The sequence below is a fragment of the Notamacropus eugenii genome, chromosome 3 (assembly GCF_028372415.1).
Source record: "Notamacropus eugenii isolate mMacEug1 chromosome 3, mMacEug1.pri_v2, whole genome shotgun sequence".
Taxonomy (NCBI): Eukaryota; Metazoa; Chordata; class Mammalia; order Diprotodontia; family Macropodidae; genus Notamacropus; species Notamacropus eugenii.
The window spans coordinates 216,490,095-216,517,011 of NC_092874.1; the positions used below are offsets into that span (position 1 = coordinate 216,490,095).

The 26,917-nt window shown below is 36.8% G+C and overlaps 1 protein-coding gene across 5 annotated transcripts in view; it reads right to left on the bottom strand.

The window, feature by feature from the left end:
- Nucleotides 1–26,917, bottom strand: part of FAR2 (fatty acyl-CoA reductase 2) — a 177,052-nt gene that overhangs the window by 4,185 nt on the left and 145,950 nt on the right. For all 5 annotated transcript variants that reach the window (XM_072654420.1, XM_072654419.1, XM_072654422.1 and 2 more), the window contains exons 8-11: nt 22,464–22,531; nt 12,826–12,997; nt 7,077–7,206; nt 1,580–1,707 (exon numbers count right to left, since the gene is read on the bottom strand). In XM_072654420.1, the coding sequence (XP_072510521.1) occupies nt 1,580–1,707; nt 7,077–7,206; nt 12,826–12,997; nt 22,464–22,531 (498 nt within the window). The remainder of the gene's footprint in view (nt 1–1,579; nt 1,708–7,076; nt 7,207–12,825; nt 12,998–22,463; nt 22,532–26,917) is intronic.

The following is a 26,917-nucleotide window of genomic DNA, read 5'->3' on the forward strand; positions in this document are numbered from 1 at the left end:
CTGAGTGTTTCAGCCTTGTAGACTTTTTATACTTATGTAATGGGAGTTTAAAATCTTCCCCACCCATTGATAAGCTATTAAGGGAGGCTTGATTAGGGGAGGCTCGTTTCCAATGATGGCCCACACCTTTTGCTAATTGCTAATGATGCACTGGGTCACCAGGGGGTAGTGCCCTCTGACTCACAGAGTATATATACTCTGAGATGAGGTTTTGCTTTGGAGCTTAGATTTTGGAAGAAGGTTCGTGTGTCAGATGGGACTCTGGGCAGCCATTTTAAGAAGCCCCCTGGCTTTGAAAATCCAGATGTTGGTGCTTCTCTCTCTGGTAATGATGTATGTATTGCCTATGGTCAGACAGTTGGAAGTCATGTCTATTGGTCTTGCTTATATTTTTCTCTGTTGGTATATGTAATTAAAGTAAGATTGTTTGCCCCTCTTAAAGTTGCTTTCCTATTAGAAGAGCAGATCTAAGAACCTGTGCAGCAGGCCCTCCTGGTTTCCAGGGTACTTGCTGATACAACTTAGCACAGAGATAGAGCAATACTGTTGTGGAAAATGTTTTCTGCAGTCCACCTGAGTTGAATTTAGAGGGAGCTGTTAATTCCATTGGTAAAATTACATTAGAAATTCATTTAAATGCTAGGTGCTGGAGATAGAAAGGCAAAAATAAAACCACCCCCTGCCCTCAAAGAATTTATGCTCTACTGGAAATTTCTACTAGAAACAACTTTTCTTTAGATTTATTACTCCTTTTCAAAAAGCAAAAACTTTGCATAACTGCCAGATACACTCTTAGAAACATGAAGTTTCCTTAATATGCTTAAAATCTTGGGAGTTAACTTTGACTTTATCCTATATTCCTTGCTTCCCACATCCAAATTACTCAATTGCAGTCTTTTTGTAATTTCATTATCTTTTCTCTTCAAGTTCTACTGCTACTACTTTAGTTCAGGTTCTTATTACATCTTACCTCAATACTAATAATAGCTTATTAAGTGGCTTCCTTCTCTTTATCCTGTCTGCTTCCATCTTTTGTATGTAACTTCGACAAATAAATATTCATAAAAATATTTGTCATATTAACGTTAATAAAGCCTCAAACTTTTAATGACTTCTTGTCTAAGCAATAAACTCCAAACTAAGCCTAGCATTCAAAACCCTTCCCAATCTGATTGCAACCTACTTTTCTTTTCAACTATATTTTTCACTGTTACTCAATTTTATTCCTCCAGCTGGGCTAATGGTCATTATGCTATAAACAAGTTTTGTATATTATTACCGCCATGCCTTTGCTCCTTTTGCCCCCTCAGCTACCCAACACCTAAGCACACAGACATGACTGGAAAGGCCATCCCTCTGAATACCCAAACATCATCCCCACAGTTATTTTCTTCCTATTTTGAAGTCTTTAATACTTACTGACTCAATCTTTCATTTTGAATTTTTCAGACATTACTTTGTATTGTTTAACAAATTGTTCATGTGTCTGTTTTGTCTGCGCCTCAATTTTAAGTTCTTTGTGTGTAATAACCCATTATAGGAGCTCGACAACTATTATTAATTGACTGTTTACACTTACATTCTTAAATGTCTCTTTGCTGCAGGAATCCCAGCCATATCTTCTTTCAGTAGGTATTTCTTAATTCCCAAGCAATAGTTTTCAGTGTACTCCAACCAATTCAAGTGACGCACATCAAAATTGAATAACTGAAAGGAAATAACAGTGGTTTAATAGCTAAGATTGAATAGTTGGGCAGTAATGTAATAATCCAACACTGAAAAACTTTTATATATGTATGAGATTGCCAAAGTGTTTTGGTTTTTTGGGTTTTTTTTGCTTGCTTGCTTAAGGAAAGATTAAAGATAATAAGATGAGGAATTAGATGGCTCTAACTGGATGCATTAAATAATTGTTATTTAAACACTTCCTAAGACCTGTGAGAGGAAAGGTTAAAGGCTAGGATGGTAAAGTGAGAAAAGTTTTTAAGTTAAATTAAGTGGTTTTTATTAAGGGAAAGTTCCTAACATTAGAACTGTTTAAAAAAAAAAAGCGGAACTGATTACCTTGAAAGGTACTAGGTCTCCCCCTCTAATCCCCAGTTTTGAGATATTTAGGAGAAAAGCTGGATGACTCAGGTTTAGCAGAATGAGATTTCCTTTTGGGTAAAAATTGGACTAGATGGCTTCTAATTCTAAATTCTACAGTTTTGTAGTAGCCATCTTTAAGAATTTGAAGGGCTTCCAAGACAATTCTAAAGGATGGAAAATGCTATCCACATCCAGAGAAAGAATGGATAGAATCTCATGCAGATCTAAGCATACGATTTTCACTTTCTTTTTATCATGGCTTGTTTTTCGCTTGTTTCTTCTTTCACAACATGACTAATAAGGAAATATGTTTTACATGACTGCATATATGTTACCTATATCAAAGTGGGAAGGAGTGAGGGAGATAATTTAAAACTCAATTTTTAAGTGGATGTTAAAATTTGTCTTTACATGTAATTGAAAAAAATAAAATACGACTTAAGAATTTGAAGGGCTATCATGTGGAGAGACTTATTCTTGAAGCCAAAGAATCAGAGATAAGATTATGAATGGAAAAGTTTCTAAGAGGTTATTCAGAAATGGCATTTTTAGTGTGTAACTGATATGACTTGATTGAGATTATGCCCTAATAATTTGAAAATTAAAAAGATAGTTGAGCGATGATTGAGTAGCTTTTCCTTTTTTAACTGTTCTTGTAAACTAGGCATTAAGTTCAGTTTAAAATTTTAGTATCCTCTAAATTTCAGTGTCCTTGGGCAAAGTTTGATATCTCAGACCTAGTTTTATTTCACTTATGCTTTATGATATTAAGAATCCAATCCACAGCCTCAATGACGAGTTCAGGTGAGAAATAGCCTTCCACTGCTTATTAGTTTCACTATATGTGTGTTCAAATATATACATATCCATGTATATATAAAATGTAAATGGGTATACCAAATATGTGTAAATTTATATACAAAAACTGGATATCTTGTATACAACTTAAACTTGTATCCTTGAACTGAACTCATCATTCCCCTTTAACTCTCCCCATTCAAAACTTCTTTATTACTCTTGAAGGTACCACTCAGTCACTTGGACGCACAACCTAAGTCATCTTTGACTTCTCGTTCTTACGGTATCCAGTCAATTGTCAAGGTCAAGTTTGGTAATTCTATTTTTGTATCATCTCTCATATTCCCCCTTCTCTGGTACAATAACTGCCCTGATAGAGGCCCTCGTATCTCCCCACTTCAGTTCATCCTCCACTCAGTTGTCAAATTAATCTTCCTAAAATACAAACTAGCCATATCACTCTCCCTCCCCCCATTCAATGAACTCCAGCGTCTCCCTGTCACTTCCATGATCAAATATAAAGTCTTCTGTATAGCACTAAAAGCTGTTCACAACTTGATCCCCTCCTGGCTTTCCACCCATCTTATATCTTCCTTCCTTCCATATATTCTGTAATCAGTGACTCTAGCTTCTTCATCTTCTGACTTCATGAATTTTCACTGGATGTTCCCTTTGCAATATTCTCCCTCCTCATTTCTACAACCCGGCTTTCTTAAAATCTCAGCTAAATTCTTCTATGAGAAGCTTTTTGTGATCTCCTTAATGTTAGTGCCTTCTCTTTAGCCTTCTCCATTTGTCTTGTAAATATTTTGTACATAATTATTTGCATTTTCTGTTCCCCATTAGCTTGTGAACTTCTTGAGAATAGGGGACTGTCCTTATTTTTTGTATTCCTAGTGCTTAGTGCAGTAGGCATTTAAATAGTTTTTGATTGACTATATATAGATACACATGTGGATATAAATGTGTATATACTTATTTACATACATATACACATGATTTTTATACACATTTGTATAATGTATACATACAACCAAGTTAAATTATTAAGGTAGTCTACTTTTCATATACAACATATATTTTATTTCAGTTTTTAGGTTATAGAAGCCAGTAGGCCTAAAACAGCATTGTCAAAGAAATGAATCAATCACCACAAACATCCTTCCTTATCCACGTGATAGCCTTTCAAATATATCAGCTATAATCTTCAAACCCTGCCCAAAATCTATACTTTTGCAGACTAAAAACCTCCAGTTTCTTCAACTATTTCAGATATGAAGTGGTTTCACGTTATCCCACTCCTCTGATTGTTTCTGGATATGTTTGTTTGTTGTATCAACTTCAATATCCTTCTTAAAATATGACACCCAGAACTGAACAGAATACCTCAGGTATAGTCTAAACCATACAGAGTTCAGTAAAACTATTCTTTTCTCTTCCTGGATTCTATATAGTATTAATAAAGCCCAAGGGCACATTAGCTTTTGGGGCTGCCATATCCTACTGTTGATTCACTGGACTTACTGTCAGCTAAAACTCTGATTATTTTTTCCATTAATGATTACTTAGCCATATCTCTTCCATGTAGTTTTTTGTCCCGTTCATTCTTTTTAGCCTGAGACTTTATATTTATCCCAATGAAGTGCAAACTTTTTTAAATTTGGCATGTTATTGAGATTTTTTTTGAATCCTGATTCTGACATACAGTAATTCAACTATCTACGAAAATTGGCAAACGTTTTGGTATTGTTATCTGAACACAACCAAAGATATTGACCAGAGAATGATCTACAAAGTTCTGAGGCAAACCAAGAGAAAGACTTTTCTCCAAGTTGACAACTAGCCTATGAGGAATATACCCCTGGTTTGAGTAGCTTGACTCAAGCTGAGTACATCCAATACTGAGTACATCCTTAGTAAATGTACTCCATAAAGGGCATCAGAGAGCTGCAATGTCAGCAGGCAAATAGTGTAAAGGTCAAGAAATGGCTTGAGTAGAATGTAATGCCCTTGAGGGGAGGGACTGTTTTTCAGTTTTGTCTTTAGCATTTATTGTGGTGTCTTACATAAGTATTTACTTACTATATATTTATTGAACTAAATTATTGACTTTTAGATAATAAAAGCTCAAATTTAGTGAGACGTTAGCTTTAAAAGCCAAATTACATTTCAAAATGTGACACAGCTTTAAAAGCCAAATTACATTTCAAAATCTGACCAATATGAAAACACTTGTTTATGAAGTGCTTGTATTTCATCATCATATGATTTAGGGGAAAATATCCATCAAAGAGTCATTTGAATTAGCTAACAACCAGAGAGGAACCTGTTAAAAATACTCCATGACTATATAGTTTTACCCCATTAACATTACCAAATGAGTCCATAAAAACATGGCATTAAGTAAGGCAGCAATATAGAGAATTCAAGTGAGTTAAAACAAATTATTCAGTTTGCTTTTCCAACATATTAGTAGTTATAATGTACTAATGACATGGAACATTTTTTAGACCTGTATAAAATAAATTATAAATTAAAGATAAATTTTATTAAAAGTTTTTTTTTTTAACAAATCTGAGGCTAAAAATTAAGAGTTTCCTTTAAAGTCTGTAGCATGTGACTATTCTAACAAATATTAACTTTGGCCAAATGTTTTAGGAAAATGATTAACATTAATTAAAAAAACTTCTCTTATTGTGAATTACTGGAGTGAAGGTCAGTCCAAATCAGCAAAAATTTTGAACTAGAATACATTTTTTAAAGGATAACTTTGTTACTTTCCAGTTATACTTGTAACTTTACTAAAGTAAAATTGTCAGTGAGTGTGAACGACTGTGGTTACTTAAAGGAAGAAATCAAACTTTCAAAATCAAATGTACTGAAAGTATTTAAGAAGTTTATTTAGTGGCAGTCGGAGCAGCAGATACTGTGTAAAGAACTACACTGGGTGCTGAGTGGATAATGAAGATAGACACCATGGCCTTACAGTCTAATGGGGGAGACAGAATAATGACATTAAAAGATAAAAATACCAAGTATATGTGGTAATATATTGTAGCATAAGAATGAATGGTATAGATCAAAATCAAAAACAGTTCTTAGAATGCAGCCTTCTTTAGAGCAAGAAGTATTTCTTTACCTTCGTATCCTAGTGCCTAGCTTAATCAGGCTCATAAATATAGTTTATTAAATATTTGTTGAATCTCTGAAGGCTAAGGGAGTTGAGAAGAGCCTTATTTATAAAGAGGTTGAACCTGAATTGGGACAGTATTTACAGTGTAGAAAAGCAGGGAAGAGGAGGGAGGCTAAGTGTCCAGGTAGGAGAATGGAATAGGCAAAGGTTTAAAAACTGGAATGTGCATGGCATATTCAGCATAATTAGTCTAAGCAGAAGGTTCATGTCGGAAGTAGTGGGAAATAAAGTTGAAGAACGTTAAGCACAATCTGTGTAGAACCTCTAGAATAAGGAATTTGATACTTTTCCTGTAGGCCATTGAAGATCCTTGAATAAGAAAGTATGCCCATTATATATTTAGAGTGGTAGAAGATAAATCTGGCAGTAGCTTCTAGGATTGGTTAGCACATTACATATCTCTCTGTATTGGTTAGCACATTATACACATGCACACACAACAGATCCAGTGCTTGGTTCAAAATTGGGGAGTGCTGAAGGGACTTCTTTTCATGATTCCAGTGACTTTCTCTGTCTTCAAGCAATATAAGTATCAGTGAAGAAGACATTAATTGAGGGCTTGAACCATGTAATAGCAGTGGAAATGGTAAAGAGGAAAGATACTCTGAGTCCTTGAGAGAGAGAGCAGGTGAGCACAGGAAGGAAGAATGAGAAAGAGAAAATAAGTGTGTCAGTCTGCACTCTTGAGTCCATCAGCTTTTTCTCTGGAAGTGGATAGCATGCTTCATCATGAGTCCTTTAAGTTGTGGTTATTCCTCATTATTTCTTACAGCACAATGGAAGGGGTGAGATACAGGAGTGGGTCCAGTCAGTATGGTTTTATATACAGAAATGTTCTTGTTCAAGTAGCTTTTTCTCTGTAATTTTGTTTATACTGTTGATTTATTTGCTTTGTAAAACCTTTCTACACTGACCAGCTTATTCTGGTCAAATCATCACAAATTCTAAACTATTGACATCCAAATTAAAGAGGTTTCATATTTAACATAATACTTACTTTCTGGTCTTCGTTACTCATCTGAGACATTAACATTTCTGTGTTGTGTGTACTCCACTCCCAATTGTGATTGATGAAATAGTCCAACATGGAAATGGTTTTCAACATGCGACTCATGAGTTTTGCCATTCTAAAAAAAGAGATCAAACACAAGTAAATGGTACTTTGTATACTGGCATATCTGTTTTCAACTTGTCTGTGAAATATTTCTACTTGGCAATCCAAGCTGTGAGAAACAAGTTATTTTTAAGAAAACACTAAAATGGAGGAGCCAAGATGGCGGAGTAGAAAGCAACTCATATACTAGCTCCAAACCCACAGCCCATAAAATATCTGTAAAGAAGAACTCCCAACAAATTCTGGAGCAGCAGAAGCCACACAACAACGGAGTGGAGGAGATTTCTGTTCCAGAGAGACCTGAAAACCTGACATGAAAGGTCTGTCACACACCGACCTGGAGCAGAGCCCAGCCCTGCCTTGGCCCCGAGGCACCAAGAGGAGCAGATCTGAGCAGGCTTCAGGGATAGAATCTCCAGTGTCCAGGCAGGTCCCTCCACCCACAGGCACTGGGGGTGAGTGACTCTTTTTGGCTTGCCGAGACGAGAGTGGGGTATCTCCATAACTCAGGCCCCCTTGGGAGGCAGCAGCGGGGCGACAGCGGACAGGGGTTCCCCAAGCAGGCAGGAGCCCGGATCCATTGTTGAAGGTCTCCACATAAACCCCCTGAGGGAACTGAGCGCTGTGTGGCGGCCCTGCCCCCACCCAGGCACCTGAACTTAATCTCACACTAAATAGTAGCCCCACCCCTGCCAAAAGCCCTGAGTCTGGGAAGCAGCATTTGAATCTCAGACCCCAAGCACTGGCTGGGAGGATCTGGAGGCGTGGTGGCTGTGGAAAGAAAACTCAGAAGGCAAGTCTGCCTGGGAAAATGCCCAGAAAAGGAAAAAAAAATAAGACTATAGAAGGTTACTTTCTTGGTGAACAGATAATTCCTCCCTTCCTTTCTGATGAGGAAGAACAATGCTTACCATCAAGGAAAGACACAGAAGTCAAGGCTTCTGTATCCCACACATCCAAAATAAATATACCATGGGCTCAGGCCATGGAAGAGCTCAAAAAGGATTTTGAAAATCAAGTAAGAGAGGTGGAGGAAAAACTGGGAAGAGAAATGAGAGAGATGAAAGAAAAGTATGAGAAGCAGGTCAACACCTTGCTAAAGGACACCCAAAAAAATGCTGAAGAAAATAACACCTTGAAAAATAGGCTAACTCAATTGGCAAAAGAGGTTCAAAAAGCCAATGAGGAGAAGAATGCTTTCAAAAGCAGAACTAGCCAAATGGAAAAGGAGGTTCAAAAGCTCACTGAAGAAAATAGTTCTTTCAAAATTAGAATGGAACAGATGGAGGCTAATGACTTTGTGAGAAACCAAGAAATCACAAAACAAAACCAAAAGAATGGCAAAATGGAAGATAATGTGAAATATCTCATTGGAAAAACAACTGGCCTGGAAAATAGATCCAGGAGAGACAATTTAAAAATTATGGGCCTACCTGAAAGCCATGATCAAAAAAAGAGCCTAGACAGCATCTTTCATGAAATTATCAAGGAAAACTGCCCTGAGATTCTAGAACCAGAGGGCAAAATAAGTATTCAAGGAATCCACCGATCACCTCCTGAAAGAGATCCAAAAAGAGAAACTCCTAGGAACATTGTGGCCAAATTCCAGAGTTCCCTGGTCAAGGAGAAAATATTGCAAGCAGCTAGAAGGAAACAATTTGAGTACTGTGGAAATACAATCAGCATAACAGAAGATCTAGCAGCTTCCACATTAAGGAATTGAAGGGCGTGGAATAGGATATTCCAGAAGTCAAAGGAACTAGGACTAAAACCAAGAATCACCTACCCAGCAAAACTGAGTATAATACCTCTGGGGAAAAAATGGTCTTTCAATGAAATTGGAGACTTTCAAGCATTCTTGATGAAAAGACCAGAGCTGAAAAGAAAATTTGACTTTCAAACACAAGAATGAAGAGAAGTATGAAAAGGTAAACAGCAAAGAGAAGTCATAAGGGACTTACTAAAGTTGAACTGTTTATATTCCTACATGGAAAGAAAATATTTGTAACTCTTGAAACTTTTCAGTATCTGGGTAGTTGGTGGGATTACACACATACACACACACGCGCACACACACAGAGACAGAGAGCACAGAGTGAATTGAATAGGATGGGATCATATCTTAAAAAAATGAAATTAAGCCATGAGAGAGAAATATATTGGGAGGAGAAAGGGAGAAATGGAATGGGGCAAATTATCTCTCATAAAAGAGGCAAGCAAAAGACTTTTTAGTGGAGGGAAAAAGAAGAGAGGTGAGAGAAAAACATGAAGTTTACTCTCATCACATTCCACTAAAGGAAGGAATAAAATGCACACTCATTTTGGTATGAAAACCTATCTTACAATACAGGAAAGTGGGGGAGAAGGGGATAAGCAGGGTGGAGGGGATGATGGAAGGGAGGGTAATGGGAGGAGGGAGCAATTAGAAGTCAACACTCTTGGGGAGGGACAGGATCAAAAGAGAGAATAGAAGCGATGGGGGGGCAGGATAGGATGGAGGGAAATATAGGTCTTACACAACACGACTATTATGGAAGTCATTTGCAAAACTACACAGATATGGCCTATATTGAATTGCTTGCCTTTCAAGAAGAATGGGTGGGGAGGGAGGGATGAAGAGAAGTTGAAATTCAAAGTTTTAGGATCAACTGTTCTCGCTACTAGGTAATAAGAAATACAGGTAAAGGGGTATAGAAAGTTATCTGGCCCTACAGGACAAAAGAGAAGATGGGGACAAGGGAAGGGAGGGATGTTAGAAGAGAAGACAGATTGGTGATAGGGGCAATTAGAATGCTTGGTGTTTTGGGGTGGGGGGAGGGGACAAATGGGGAGAAAATTTGGAACCCAAAATTTTGTGAAAATGAATGTTAAAAGTTAAATAAATTAATAAAAAAAACCACTAAAATTACCTCGAACTATATCTAAGGTTTTATGTGAAACTCTTATTCTTATTTTTCCAGTTATTTCCCCATTATCTGAGGGAACTGGCTTGAATTTTTAAATGCTAATTATATTTTAATTTTCTTATAGCCCCATTTCTTTTTTGTTCTTTATACCTTTCCACTATTCAGTTCTTTGAGTAGCAGACCTTTTTACCTTTACTAAATATACACAAACACACATAGACATAGACATAGACACACACACACACACACACACACACATACACACACACAATACGTTCTTTGAATTTAGTAGGAAAAGATGAGAATTCTCTATTCAGAGCAGGGAAAATCTCATCCCTCCTTATAAAATCACATAGCATCACATAATGCTATACATCAAAAAAGGGATAGTGTCAATGGATGTGATTACCCATATCATAGGAGTCACAACTTCATTTAGTGTTCATGGAGCCTAAGTAAATCAGCTGTCATAATAGAGCCTTGAAACAGAAGGTCCTTTTCTATTCCTTTACCAGGAGTCAGACCAATTTTGCTGCATTAACCACATGTGAAGTACCAAGCAAATGATACTTAGGAGGCATTGGCATTAGGCATAATTTGGCAATTATGAGAATTCAAAATAATGTTTCTTCAAGGCAATTTGAATAACCATAGTAAAAGTTATTACAAATAAATCTTTCCCCCTAAACTCTCCCTTCCCTCCAACTTCCCTATTACTTTTGGAGGTAACACCATTTTCCCAGTCTCTCAAGCTCACAACCTAGGTGTCATCCTTGATTCCTTGGTGTTTCTACATGCCCCACCCCCAATATCCATTTTGTTACCAAGGCCTATCAATTTCATCTTTGCAATATCTTTTCCCTCCTTTGATACTGCTACCAATCAGGTACAGGCCTTCATCATGTCCCACTTGGACCATTACTAGCTTGCTAGTGGGTCAGCCTGCCTGAAGTTTCTCCTCACTTCAATTCATCTTCCATTCAGCCATGAAAATGATTTTTCTAAAGCACAGATCTGACCATGTCATTCCTCTACTCAGTAAACTCCAGTGACTCCCTGTTGATTCCAACATCTAATACAAAATGCTCTGGCATTCAAAGCCTTTCATAACTTAGCTCCTTCCTCTTCCCCATTTTCCAGTCATATTTTTTTCTCTTGTACTTTTTAATGCAGTGACATTAGGCTCTTTGCTGTTCACAAACAAGATACTCTATCTCTTGACTCCAGGTATTTTTTCTGGCTGTCTCCCATGCTTGGACTGCTTTTCATCATCATCCTCATCTTCTGACTTCCCTAGCTTTCTTTAAGTTCCAACTGCAATTCCATCTAATGCAGGCAACCTGGGGCATCTAGGTAGCACAATGCTGGACCTGGGGTCAGCAAGACTCATCTTTCTGAGTTCCAATATAGCCTCAGAGACTTAACTCTGTTTGCCTCAGTTTCCTCATCAATAAAATGAACCTGAGAAGGAAATGGCAAACTACTGTAGTATCTCTGTCAAGAAAACCTCAAATGAGTCAGACATGACTGAAACAATTGAGCAACAATTTGATTCTAATACTTTCCTCCTTTTAACTATTTCTTTTACATCCTATATATAACTTATTTGTACATATGAGCATTCTTAATGGCAGGAACTGTCTTTGGTCTATTTTTGTGTCCTCAGTGCTTAGCGCTTAGTAGTCACTGGCTAAATGTGTATTGGAACACCAGGAGAGGCTTTCTGCAGCAGGTACATGTTGACCTGAGTCTAGAAGGAAACCAGGAGGGAGAGGTCAGGCAGAAGAACAGTCCAGATATAAAGAAAATGCACAGAGATGGGATATGGAGGAAGTGAACCAGCAGGAGCTAAACTGCTGCTGTTCCTCCTTTGTTCCTGAAGAGGACCAATGACACCAAGAGCATGATAACCTGACTTGCACATGAATTGGTTTTGAATGTGGCAGAGCATGCAGTGTCATCAGTCACGCTCCATCCTCCAGGTCATTGAACTCCAGTGGCAAAATAAAGGTCAAAATGACTGGTGATGGCCCAGGATGCAGTGCATGACCTTGTCCTTTTCTGAATTAAATTCTTTCCCCAGTCTATTTGTCTGAAGCCATGTCCATTTAGTGACTAAGGGTTAGGTAAGAATTAAGGTGAAAGGTGACCCAATTTACAATCCTACAGATGGGGAAGACCCTTAGATTTTCTGGCCAGAACAGAAAACAACTGCCATTTAAATTCATTCTAATCTATCAATACCTAAACAATGAGCCATGGGCAGAGAAAGATTCTTTACAACAGAAGTGTCAACACTATTTAAGCCCTTTACTTCTGGTAGAATAAAGCTGATAATTATAATAATAGTAAAACTTTGCTTTTGTAAAAGATTTTGTACTTTTCTGACCAGATTCATGTACTTCAAAGGAATACTCCTTTGATCTTCACAGTCTGAGACAGAAAAGACGCCATGATCCCCATCATAGAGGAGGAGACTGAAGCTAGAAGAGTTGGCACGACTTCCTTAAGTCATTCCCAAATGCCCATGTTTCATAGGCAGCAGTCAAACCCAAGTCCCCTTGCTCCCAATTCAGCACTCTTTCCATTACATCATATTCTGATTTCTTTATTCCTATCTGAAGAGTGCTTACACCTGGAAGGGGTTCCACACCCATCAGCATGAATTAGTTTCCTCAGAATTCACCACTCAGCGACATTGTTTCCAAAGTAGTTTGTCTCCTCACCTGGGCTTTCTTCCTGTGAGGCGAAGATAAAAGTCGTACATCACTGCTGGAGCCATGTGACTAAGAGTATTCCAAAACTGAGTTGTGAACTTGTTGGTTGTGAAGTCAGCATTTGGCCTCCTAAATGCTTTCTCAAGGGGAGTTTTTTCAAAAGTGGCTAAGACATGGAATCCTGGAAAACAGTAGACAGAGAAAGCGATAATACAACACCAAATTTGTTGGAATGCATGAAGTATCGTGTAAGTGAAAGCAAATAATATTTATTGTGCTTTTAAATGATGAGGTGTCCCCCTTTCAGAAAGCAGTAAGAATTTTTTCCTAGTTAATGACAAATTTTAATATCCAAAATGTGTGGATCCCAACCATTCCCACCATGGGCTACAGAGAGAAATTTACTTTGGATACTGACTTTAAAAACAAAGCATCCTTTATTCCTAGATCAACTTGTTATTGCCACTAAGCACAAATTCAAGTGGCAATCAGCAAATTCAAATACATAAGAATTCTGTTTAAATATTCAGAATGTGGCCCTTGATAAATTTTTAACTCTAAAACAAATTTGGAGAAAAAATGTTATTAACTTGTCCAGATCAACACAATTTGAGCTGTATTTTCAATTCCTTATATTTTAATGATCTAATCTTTTCCTAGAGTCTCAATAATAGAATGTTAAGTTACTATTAAGTTTCACAGTAATCATTTATTACAAACCTATTGTGTGCCAATCACTATATTAAGCATTTGGGATACAAGAAAGGCAAAAGACAGTCACTGCCTTTGATGAGTTTGCAATCTAATGAAGGAGACTAGATGCAAACAATATGTAGAAATAAATTCTGTGCAGAATAAATAGACAATCAATAGAGGGAAGACACTAGAATTAAGGGAAAAGTTCATTGCTGAAGGTGGGATTGTAGCTGAGACTTGAAGGACATCATGAGGTAGAGATGAGGAGGTAGAGCATTCCAGATATGAAGGACAGCCAGAGAAAATGTTCTGAATTGGGAAATATAGTGTATTGTTTGGAGGACGGTGAGGAAGCTAGTATAACTGGTTCAAAGAACTGGGCTACTCTCCAATCGATGAGCACCCTCTCAGTTTCCAATTCTTTGCTCTCACAGAGAGCTGATTTAAAAATGTTTCTGCATATGGTTCCTTTTCCTCCTTCTTTGATCTCTTTGGAGTACAGCCCTAAGTAGCAACATTGGTGGATCAAAGGGTATACAAAATTTAATAGCTTTTTGGCCATAGTTTTAAATTGCTTTCCAGAATGTCTAGACCAGTTCACAGTTCCACCAACATTGCATTTATGTATCTGTTTCCCCATATCCCCTCTAAAATTTGTCATTTTCCCTTTTTTGCCTATCTGAGGGATATGAGGCATAATCTCATAGCTATTTTAATTTGTATTTATCTCATATTAGGGACTTAGCATAATCTTCATATAGACTATTGGTGCCTCAGATTTATTTTCCTCTGAAAACTGTCTATTCATATCATTTGCTCATTTATTAATTTATTGTTGTACTTTTGAATCAGTTCCTTATATACCTTATAAGGGAGACCTTTACCAGAGAATCTCACTGCATAGAATTCTCCCTCATCTCCAGTTTTCTGCTTTTCTTCTAATTTTAGCTGAATTGGTTTTGTTGACAAATTTTTATAATTTTGTGTAATCAAGTTTGTATATTTTACTTCCTGTTAACCTCTCTCTTATTTGGTCATGAACTCTTCTAGCCAGAGACCTGACAGGTAGTTTCTTCCATGCTCAAATTTGTCACCTTTTATATCCAAATAATGTATCTATTTGCAGTATATCTTGGTATGTGATATTGGTCTAAATTTAGTTTCTGCCACACTGTTTTCCAGTTTTTCTTGCAGTGTTTGTTGTATAGCGAAATATTGCTCTTCTTTGGTATATAAAACAATAGGCTCCTGTATTTCTTTGCTTCTATATACTGAACACTTAATCTGTTCCACTAATTAGCCTCACTATTTCTTAATCAGCGCCATATTCCTTTGATGATTACAACTTTGTAATATAGTTTGAAATTTGGTATTGCCTGGTACCCTTCCTTCCCATTTTTTATTATTTCCTTTACTATTTTTTTTCTCTTCTTCCAGATAAATTTTGCTGTTATTTCTTCTAGCTCTATAAAGGGACCCTAGTTTGATAGTATGGTACTGAATATGTGAATTAGTTTATGCAGTATTGTCATTTTTATTACATTGGCTTGGCTTACCCATAAACAATGAATATTTCTCCAATTATTTAGATTAGTATTTATGTAAAGAGGGTTTTGGTAATTGTATTCATGTGGTTACAATGTTTTTCTTGGCAGGTTCCAAGACTCTCTGTACTTATTTAATTCAATTACTTTTTCTCTCTTTTAATACCCTAAGAGGTAAAGGACCTACATGCAGAAATATTACTAACGTCATCATTTCAATGATTATTTTGACTCTGTGGTTCTCTAAGCAAACCACCATATCTGCAAAGAGTGATAATTTTATTTCCTCTTTTCTTCTTGTCTTAATGTTACAGTTAGTATTTCTAGACCGTATTAATGATGACAGTGGACATCGTTGCTTTACCTGATCCTATTAGAAAAGTTCTAGTTTATCTTCATTATAGATAATCCTGGCTTTTTAAGGTTTAGATAGACACTGTTTATGTTAATAAAAGTTCCATTTAACCTTATGCTTTCTAGTGTTTTCCTTATTTCTAATCTTATAAAGCTGTCATGATAATATTACCAAAGTGCAGGCCTGTCTATGTCACTTAGCTGCTCAAAAATATTCAGTGGTTCTGATTTGCCTACAGGGTAACATGGAAACTCCTTGCCTATCAATTAAGGTTCTCTTAATTGATAATAAAATAGATAAAATAATAAATGTTTTACTTATACTCATTAATTGACTCCAATTTATTTTTTCTTAATATTGTGCTTCACAAACTGGGTTATTACTGTTTGCCAAACTTCTTCCATCTTTGTTCATGAGCATAGACTGCCTCTGATGCCTAGAATGTCCTCTCTCCTTATTGTCAGCTTCTCCTTGAAGCCTGTGCTTGAAGCCTAGTTATTAGTGCTCTCTTCCTCATGCTACCTTATATTTGCTTATATGCACACACGTTGTATTCCCTAGCAGCATGTTAACTCATTAAACTTAATTTTAATTTTTTTGTTTTTCAATCTCTGCCACCTAACATATTGCCTTTCACATAGAAGACACTCATTTAATGTTTGTTAAATTGAATTATAGGAGGGTTATAATATAAGGATTAAAAGAAAATGCTAGAGTGTATTTATGTATGCTACATATTTATATATATGTACTGCATGTATGAATTTGTAAATTATGAATAGATAGCTTAAATTATTAGGAGTTGACACCAAAGCAAAAAAATGCTTTTCTGCAACTTTTACCCATCGTTCTAGTTCAATTCTCTGAGGCCAAGGAGAAAGGTGGGATTACCCTCTTCTAGTTGACACTCCTTTAAGTATTTGAAAGACATCTACCATGTTTTCCCCAAGTCTTCTTTTGAAGGTAAGCATCCCTAATGCCTTCAGTTTTTCTTCATATGCCATAATCGTAAACATCTCATTAGCTTAGCTGCTCTTCTTTGAACGCTCTAGATATTGGCAACCAGAAACTAACATGCCACTTAAGATATGCTTTGAACAGAATGTAGTATACCAGTATACCAGGATTTTCACTTCCCTAGTCCTGGACACTTTGGTTTTTTTAATGCAACATGACTGTTATAGATTTTTTTGGCTGTCATATATTGCTGACTCATATCAATTTGACAATCTATTAATCCCCAGATCTTTTTCAGATGAACTATTATGTCTCCCCTATCTTGTGCTTGTGAAGTTGATTTTTTTTTTAACCCAGTTACAAAACATTTTTCTTTATTAAATTTCATCTTGGGACAACATTGTACAATGAGCACTAGGTCACTTAAAGTCAGAAAACTGTGTTCAAAACCTGTTTCTGAAACATTGGCTGTGTGACCATAGGTAAGTCATTTAACCTTTCTATGCCTGAGGCAACTCTCAGAAACTGTGAGCTGTGGACAGATTACCAAATGAATGGAGAGTATCTCCCCACAGGACATTCACTACACCAACGAAATTAGTGTCTAGATTTCCTCCTCATCCACCCTTCCCCCCCAATCATCTTATTTGATTTGGACTAATACTTCTAACATGTTAAAGCACGTTGTATCATTTGCAGATTTGATAAGCAAGTCATCTGCCTCATTGATAAAAAATGTTAAATAGCACAGAGTCAAATATAAAACTTCTCAACATTCTACCAGAAACTTTACAAGTTGACTAACCTAAATTAAATCAAGCCAACAAGCATTTATTAAGCAACTATGGGTCATTGTACTGTGCTAAGGAGTGGGACTACAAAAAAAAAAAAAAGGGTAGGGGAAACAGCTTCTGCTTTCAAGGTGCTCATGGGGAGGACAACATTCAAACGTGTATGTATATACATATATGCAATATAAGATGGAGACAGTATCAGAGATTAGGGGATTGGGAAAGGCTTTGTGTAGAAACTGTAATTTTATCTGAGGCTTAAAAGAAGCTAGTGAAGCCAGAAAGACAGGATGAACAGGAAAGAGTTTAAATACATTGAAGTCAATACAAGAAACAGCAAGGAGGACTGTGTCACCGGATCACAGATTAAGTGAAAGGGAAAGTAAAGTATAAGAAGACTACAGAGATAGAAGGGGCTAACTTTTGAAGGACTTTAAAAGCCAAATAATAGTAAATCACTCTGATAGCAGAGTGGAGAGAGACAAAGGAGGGAGACCAACCAGAATGCTCTTGTAGTCGTTCAGATGTTCAGTAATGAAGCCTTATACCAGGGTGGTGTCAGAAAAATGAAGGTGGGGGGCATATATGAGACACAGTAGGAAGGTATAATCAAGATATAATCAACAGAACTTGGCAACTGATGGGGTATGGAGGGATGAGAAAGTGAGGAGTCAAGGATGAATCTGGGTGACTGGTAGGATAGTGGTGTCCTTGACAGTAAGTGGGAAGTTATAAAGAGGGTGGGATTTGGACAAGAAAGACAATGAGTTTATTTTGGTCATACTGAATTTGTAAGACTAGAATTTAGGAGAGAGTTTAGGGCTAGAAAGATCTGCTAATGGGACAGCTCTTCTCAGTCCAGTTATTCAGCCAGTTCTAAATGCATTTGACCATTATTGCCTAGTTTGTGTCTTGTCTAAATTCTGTCTCTTCTATTAATTGAAGTATTTTATATTTTAAAACTATATTCATGAGTTTCATTTAAATTTTCACTTTTGTTGACATATAATTGATAAAATAGTTTGTAACAATTTTCTGTGTTTTCGCTTCATTCCCCCCCCCCCCCCCCCCCCAGGCCCCATTCTCCTAAATGGTGATTCTGTTTTCTAGACCAGGGCTTCTTAAACTTTTTCCACTAGCAACCCATTTTCCTTTTCAGTAGCGGTTTGTTGGCCTTGCATGGCTGGACTGCATGCTTTGTGTTCCTGAATCAAGGCTACAATGAAGTTGTGCTATGCAACACTTGCAAGTGGTGCCAGAAACACCTCAGATTTATTACGTTTGATTTTGAATTAATTTTTGGTTGTACATTTCAGAAACCTTTTACTCTTGCAAAATGGGGTCACAACGCACAGTTTAAGAAGTGCTGTATCTATACCGTCATTTAAGAGGTTCCACAGCCATGCTCACACTCAAAGGATTTCATCTTACTCAATGAATTTCTCTATTTTCCTGCCAGCCACCTTGCCTGCACACAAGTACTTTTCCACACACCTCCCCCCTCTCCACTTTTGATCTCCCCTTTTTGTGTATATAGTCTTCCCCCATTAAAATACAAGCTCTAGAGTAGGAATTATCCTCATTCTCAGAATTTAACATAGTGCCTGGGACATAGTAATTGCTTAATAAATGGTTAATCAGTCAATCTTCTGTTGTGAATTCTTTTTAATTTTAGTAATTTGGTTTTCCTCTCTTAAATCAAATGAGCTAATGGTTTGTCTATTAGTCTTAAGAAAACAACTTAGCTTTATTTAACTCAACATGTTTTGTTTTGCTTTTTCCTTCAATTTTATCTAGAGCCGCAATGACAGAATATTAGGTTACTGTTCAGTTAGTAGGCATTTAATAAATGCTTATTGACAGAATGCCAGGCACTATGCTAAATGTTAGGGATACAAAGAAAGGCAAAAACAATCACTGCTCTCAAGGAGCTCACTAGTTAATGGAGGAGTCATGCAAACAATTGTGTACCAACAAGACACACAGGTTAAAAGGGGATAGTCTCAGAGGGAAGGTTTTGAGATTAAGAGGGACTTGGAAAGGCTTCTTACAGAAGATGGGATTTTGGCTAAGACTTAAAAGAAGCTAAGAGGCAGAGATAAGGAGGAGGAGAGCATCCAGGTACAGGAGACAGTCAGTGAAAAAATACTGAATGTTGTGTGTGAAGAACAGCAAAATCAAAGGAACAAGGAAAGACAATCTCAGGAATAGATTTCCTCTGGTTTATATTATTTTAAGAGAAGAAAGAAAAGGTAGGGAAAAGGAAATATGTGAACAAAGAATGAGGAAGTAGAGTGAGACAATGACTATTTCTCTTAACTCTGCTACTTCAAGAGAAAACTATACAGGCAGAGAGAACCTAATTGTTATCTGAACTAGGACACCCAGTACTCAAATGGATTTGATCAAATGCTTTTTTGTAACTGTTATAAACACAAGGGGAATTTATATTCTCTATATCTTTCAGCCAATTGTGAAATGAAAAATATGTGATCCGTTTTAGAATATCTCTTATGAAAACTTACTTTTTCCATACTAGCACCCTCTGGAGAATGTTCCCTAATTGGGATTAGATGGTTATTTGAATAAAAATTATACTTAGATGGAAAAATAAGCATATTTCTTGGTCAATAGTTATTCATGTATACTTGATCTTTTTTGTTATTAATGAGTTCTGAATTTTTAAAAAAACTATTACATATTTACATATACATATATACCATTTATATATAATTGATCTGAAAACTTTGGATTTAGTCTGCTGAATTTGAGATTTCCTTCAACCCTGCGACCTGTGGAGAATTGCAGAGAGAGCCAGGCTCATCAAATAGTAGCTTCAGGTTCAGATGAAATGACATAACTCATTACATATATATATATTGTGGGTAGCAATACTGGTCATACATTACTCTCCTCTTACACCCACAAAGCCAGTCACTGTACGTAGTCACACACACACACACACACACACACACACACACACACACACACACACACACACACACACACACACACACACACACACACAGTTTGATCAATGACCAGAGGACCTAGGATGAAGCACAGTTACCTATCTCTCAATAGAGAGGTAATGGAGAAACATTTTTTGACATGCTGATGGTGTGCATTTGTTACAAGGGTAGTTTTTTTTTTTTTCATTCAATTGTTAATAGGGAATGGTTTGGAGGGAAAAAGAAGGTTTAGCCGTAGTAATGTCCAAAAAAAAGGGCTATTCTCCCATTTTAAAAGAATAAATAGAAAGAAACAGAAGTACCTGAGATATTTAGGACAGTTTCGAAAGTAATTTGAGAATTTAACATATTTTTCTTTTAAAGCAAATGGTATGAAATGGAGATTCATGGTTTTATATACGATCTTTATGTGTTCTCTTGTATATATGGATATGCTCATTTTGTGTGTGTGTTCTGAATAAAAAAATTAAAAATAAAATGATTAAATAAACCTTATATGAATCTTTTGTATTTCAACATTACATATTTATCTTTAAAATCCCCAAATTTTTTTTCTATTACTAGGTATGAGTTTAATTTTATTAAACTGGAATGTTTTAAATATTAAGAAATCATAGAAAACCCCAAACAAACTAAGAACTCCTTATGGATTCCCCACATATCAGTCAGAAACATGTGAAGGGAAGTGAGTCAAAGAAACAACTAACCTTATAGATCCATAGTCTAGGAACCAACCAAAGCATTGAGATTGTAGGATAGATACTCTCACTTGGGCCCTCGTGGCCATATTACTTTTCTCTAATTTCCTATCACATCCCATATGGGAAATGTTACAAATCCTGTCTCATCAAGTCTCCCACACTATCCCCTTTTTCCATGTTCTCAGCAAAGGATCTCACTCCATCAGTTACTTAGAAAAGGAACCATTTGCTATGAGCTCTCTCTTTTTCATCCATTTACTTATTTGGTTTACTTAGTTAAGTGTATTAGCTACATCTCAAAACCCTTTGACATCACCCCTTACTCTTTCCTTATTTATTTCAGGTTCGAGTGAATAGGTGAGGGGAAGCTACATGATGCAGGGGATAGAGGACTTGACCTGGAGTTGGGAAGATCTGAGTTCAAATGTGATCTCAGATACTAACTAGCTCTTTGACCTTGGGCAAGTCACTATTTGCCCCAGTTCCTCATATGTAAAATGGGGACAAACTGAAGAAGAAAATGGCAAACCATTCTTGTATCTTTGCTAAGGAAATACAGAATTGGACACAACTAAATGACTTCAACAAGAACAAAAGTGAATAAGTGGCCCTTCTATCCACCAAGGCCAAGCCTTCTACATGTACTTGCTTTCATCCCTTGTGTTCCTCCAGAAGATTGTCACTGTAGTTGCCTTACTTTTCTCTCTGATATTCACTCTCTCCCCTTGCTGCCTACAAATATGGCCTGGTCTCTCCCTATCTTTAAAAAAACCCTCACTTGACTCTATTATGCCCTTAAAGTATCATCCCATAACTTTCCTTTTTTTTACAGTTAAAGCCCTAGAAAAAAAAGTTGTCCTTGTCTCCATTTCCTTTCCTTTCACCTCTTAGTCCTTTGCAATCTGATTTCTAACCTCATTATTTCACTGAAATTCCTCCTTTCAAATTTATCAGTGATCTCTTGATTGCCAAATATGATGACGTTTTCTAAATTTTCATCCTTCTTGACCTCCACAACATTTGATACTGTTGACTTCTCTTCTTGGATACTCTTTCTTTTTTTTTTTTTTTTGACACTACTTTCTGGTCTCTTCTTCATGCCTGACTGCTCCTCAGTTTCTTCTGATAATCTTCTCAGATCATCATTCTTATCCTGTCATCTGTTTGTTGTACCCTACACAGTCTGTCCTTGGCTCTCTTCTCTCTACTCTCTCATTGACCTTATAAGCTCATAGCAGTCTAATTAGTATGTCTATGTAGATAACTTTGTGATCTACATATATATATCCAGCCACGGTCACTCCTGCCATACTAGTTCTTAACTGTCATTAAATTGTGCTCTTTAAATGTTACACTTCTTGCACATTTTCTTGTAATAATATCCATTCTTAAAGACCTCAGAATTAATAACAAAAGAGAATAATGAAACATGCATATGACACAAAATACAGCACTCAACTAATTGAGAAAAGAGGGGAAACCAGCTTGATCCAGTTTCATCTGATCAGGGTCAGGAGTTCTAAGTCAGTCTAATGTGAATAGAAGTACACATATCATTGCTTTGACAAAATGAAAGCATATTGAAATGTCCCAAGCAATTCACATACCTAGCTGATATTCTAGAAACTTACCCAGATCTTTCCAAAAACAAGGATTGAGACTTCCACTTGTGCAGTGATAGATTAAAATGGATTTTGGTCTGAAAAATAAGAGGAAAATTAGATAAGTACAGCATTGTAGAGGAGAAAATAAAATGTCTCAGGGGAAAGTGGTTGTTAATGATAGGCAATGATTTTTGGTACCTTAGGATTTCCTATACAAGCCAGAACCATTCTCATTTTCTCCTCTTATTTTAGAGTTTATTTGCTAGTGAATTAGCAAAATGAAGCTGAGGTGGGAGAGGAAGGATGTTTGTGGGTCAAACAGATGGGCAATATTTGTTCATGTCAGGTTTATAGCGATGCAAGATATACTATGGAGATGAAAACTCTTCCATAGACTACAGGTAACTCTTGGGCATATATGCAGAGCAAACAATTAGGCAGTGTTTTTTCCTCAATGTAATTAAGGCATGCTGGATTGGAAAACATCTAACCATTTGACTTTCCATATGGTAAATGACATCTTACTACTATAAAATTACCAAAAGAAAAATATTGGGGCTATTTGCCATGAACTTCATTTACCCATTTTCCTCATATTCTATCACTCAGATGTTTTATCCCATTTTCTTCTCCTTCAACCCTGTCTCGCATGAAGTGGCCTTACTCATTAATGAGGCTAAGCCTTCTGTTTATTCAAGTGATCCCATTTCCTTCTGTCTCCTCCAAAAGATTGCCCCATTTTCTACTGACTACAAACATGCTCATATATCCTCTATCCTGAAAAAAACCTCATTTGATCCTTCCATCCTAGCTAACTATCATCCCAACTATCTCTTCTGCTCTTTGTAGCTGAACTTGAAAGGGCTGTCTATAATAGGTGCTTCTGCTTTCTTTCCTCTCACTCTCTTCAGGTTGTGTGGAGAATTGTCCATCTTTTCTTTGCTTCCTTGTGAGTTTTCTTTGGTTCTCTCTGTGCACTGTTTTACTTTGTTCTTTTCCCTCCCAGGTCCCAGAAGGTTACAGTAAGGATTAGATATATTTTTCTATTGATATATATATATATGTATACACACACACATACATATATACATACATATAGACATATACTTTCCCAAACATATTCTCCTCCTGATCTTTGCTTTTATATTTGTGCATATCTCATTTCCTATCCCTCCTGCCTTTTCTACTTTACTTCTACCCACTACCTTGCCCTCCTGTTGCTTGCTTAACCCCTCCAAAAATCCCTCCCTTATCTCCCATTCCCATAAATCTAAACACCCTTCTATACCCCATTTTACTTATTCCCTCATCCTTCCCTCTAAAAATATGTCCCTTGTCCTCTCCCCCTCCCTATGCTCCTACCGTTTTTATTTCTTCTGAATTTAGAAGACTTTTGTACTCTTCTAAATATATATGTATTGTTCCCTCTTAAACCCATTCCCAGTGAAACTAGGTCACCAGAACTACCAGCCCTCTTCCCCCATCTAATTCCTCTGTATCCATTCTTTCTCTTGCATCTCATTTGTATAAAATAATTACCCTTTTTTGCTCTTCCTAAATGGTTTTACTTTTAAAATTCATATCAGCCAAGTTTACCCAGATCTTTCTTATGAGCTACTCAATTATTAAAAAGAATCTTAGACATACATTTCACATATATAAAAGGTAAGAAGTTTGTCCATATGAATCCCTTATAATTAGTCTTTGGTGTGTACCTTATATTTCTCTTTGTTGTTGTATGTTGAATCTTCTATTAAGTTCAGGATTTTGTTTTAACAAAGTCTTGGAAAGTCTGAGAGTTTAACAAATATCCATATTTCCCCCCATTCAGGATAATACTTAAATTTGCAGGGTATGATATTTTTGGCCAGAGCCCCACTTTTTTAACTTTTCAGTATGTTGTGTTCCAAGATCTGTGGCTCTTTAATGTGTCCACTGTTAGGCCTTGTGTAATTCTGATTGTGGCACCATCATATTTAAATTGTTTTAATCTTAATATTTTATCCTGGGAGTTTTGGAATTTGACTATAATATTCCTATGAGTTTTCCTCAAAGGATCTCTTTTAAGTGGTGATTGATGGATTTTTTTTCTCTTTCTACTTACCCCCCTTGTTCTAATGCTTCAGAACAATTTTCTTTAATTATTTCTTGCATCAAGATTGTATCAATATTGTATTATTGTAGCAAGATTCTTTTTTTGATCATAGCTTTCAGTTAGTCTGATTATTTTTATATTTTCTCTTCTTGATTTATTCTCCAAATCTGTTGTTTTTTTGTAAGTTGTTTCACTTTCTCTTCTATTTTTTCACTATTCATATTTTGTTTAATTATTTCTTGATCCCTTATAATTTCACTGGTTTTGTCTGCCCCAATTCTAATTTTCAAGATGTCATTTTCTTCCTTAAGATTCTGTATCTCCTTTTCAAATTGCTTAGCTTTCCTTTCATAACCTTCTTGTTTTTCTTGGATTATCCTTATTTTTAAAATTTTTTCCTCCAACTCCGTCATTTGACTTTTCAAGTCTTTTTTAAGATCTTCTATAAATTCTTTTTGGGCAGGTGACCATTTGACATTACTCTTTGGGGATTTCTTTACTTCAATATTCTCCTTTGAAGATGAACCCTGGTCATCTCTATTTCCATAATAGCTTTCTATGGTTGGATTCTTTCTCCTTTGCTTGTACATTTTTTGTGGTAATGGCTTAATTTTTGTAATTACCTCTAGCCCTGGAGTATGGGAGATATGATGCCTTTTGCCCAAGATCTTCAGTTCTCCCCTCCTGCCTTCAACCTCCTGTAAGTGCCCACAGCCAGGGGCTTTCTGCCTCACTGCTTCTGCACTCACTTGGGCATGTGCTGGTCTCATTCCTTCCTTGGCAGCACAGCTGGATCTGGAATTCCTTATCAGCAGAGGTTCCCTCAATCTTCTCAGGCTCAAAGGCCTAACACCCCTCACTATCCCTGGGAGGCAACCTCTCAAACCAACTAACCCCAGGGCTTGCTACTGGTTGTTAAAAATGGAACCTAGCCTGAAAGGGTTTACTTTTCACAAGGACCAGACCTTTTCTTCTGATCTTCTCAAATTGTCCCTGGAAGACTCAGGTTGAGCCCCAATTCTTCTTTATCTTCATCCACACTTTGTTCACCCTAAGGTGCTATTCTAAGATTTTTGTAGGGGGGAAATCTTGAGAGCTTGGAATTTTCTGACCTACTTCACTATCTCCCTAGAACCCTCTCCCTCTCACTCTCTTCTTAACCCCTTATAATTCAGTTTCTGATATCATTCCACTAAAATTGCTTTCTGCAAAATTACTAATAATCTTTGGTTTGCCAAACTTAATGACCTTTTTTCAAACCTCATCTTGACCTCTCTGCAACCTCTGACAGTTGACTCTCTTGATATTGTCTTTTTTCTAGGTTTTTGGAACAGCACTCTTTGGTTCCCCTCCTGCCTATTTGACTACTCTGTCTCCTTTGCTGGATTCTCTTCCAGATTATACTTTCTAACCATGGGTAGCCCTCAGGATTTTATTCCTGTGTCCTCTTCTCTTCTCCTTCTATACCATTTCACTTGGTAATCTCATCACCTCCCATGGATTCAACTACCATGTCAATCTGATGATTCTCAGATTGACCTATCTTACCTCAAACTCTCTGCTTGACTTCCAGTATCACATTTCCACTTGTCATTCAGACATCTCTAACTGGAACTCATTATGTCCAAAACAGAACATTTTTTTTTCAACCTAAACCCTGGTCTGTTCCCTCCATCTTCTTTATTAGGCAGCACCATTCTCTCAGTCCCTAAGGCTCACAGTCTAGGAGTCATCTTAGATTCCTCACTATCTCTCACCAACCCCACATTAAAGTTATGCCTAGTCAATTTTGCCTTTTTGATATGTATCAAATATGTCCCCTTCTCTCCTCTGATTCTGCCATCACTTTAATGCAGGCCCTTGTCACCTTATGCCTGGATTATTGCAAAAGCCTGGTGGTCTCTGCCTCTGGTCTCTCCCCATTTCAATCCATCTTCTACTGAGTCACTGAAGTGATTTTTTCTAAAGCACAAATCCAACAATGCCACACACATACTCTGCCCCTTTTCTCAATAAACTCCATTGGCTTCTTGTCACTTCCAGGACTGATACAAAATACTGTTTGGAATTTGACTTCTTGAGCAGCTAAGTGGACAGAGTACTGTGCCTGAAGTCAGGAAGACTCATTTTCCTGAGTTCAAATTGACCTCAGACACTTACTAGCTTTGTGACCCTGGGTAAGTCACTTAATCCTCTTTGCCTCAGTTTCCTCATCTGTCAAATAAGCTGGAGAAGGAAATGGCAGACTAACATCTTTGCCAAGAAAACCCCAAATGGGGCCATGAAGAATTGGACACAATCGAAAAAACAACTGAACAGCAACATCTGACTTCTTAAACTCAGTACGTCCAAAGCTGAACACATTATCTTTCTCTCTAAACCCTCC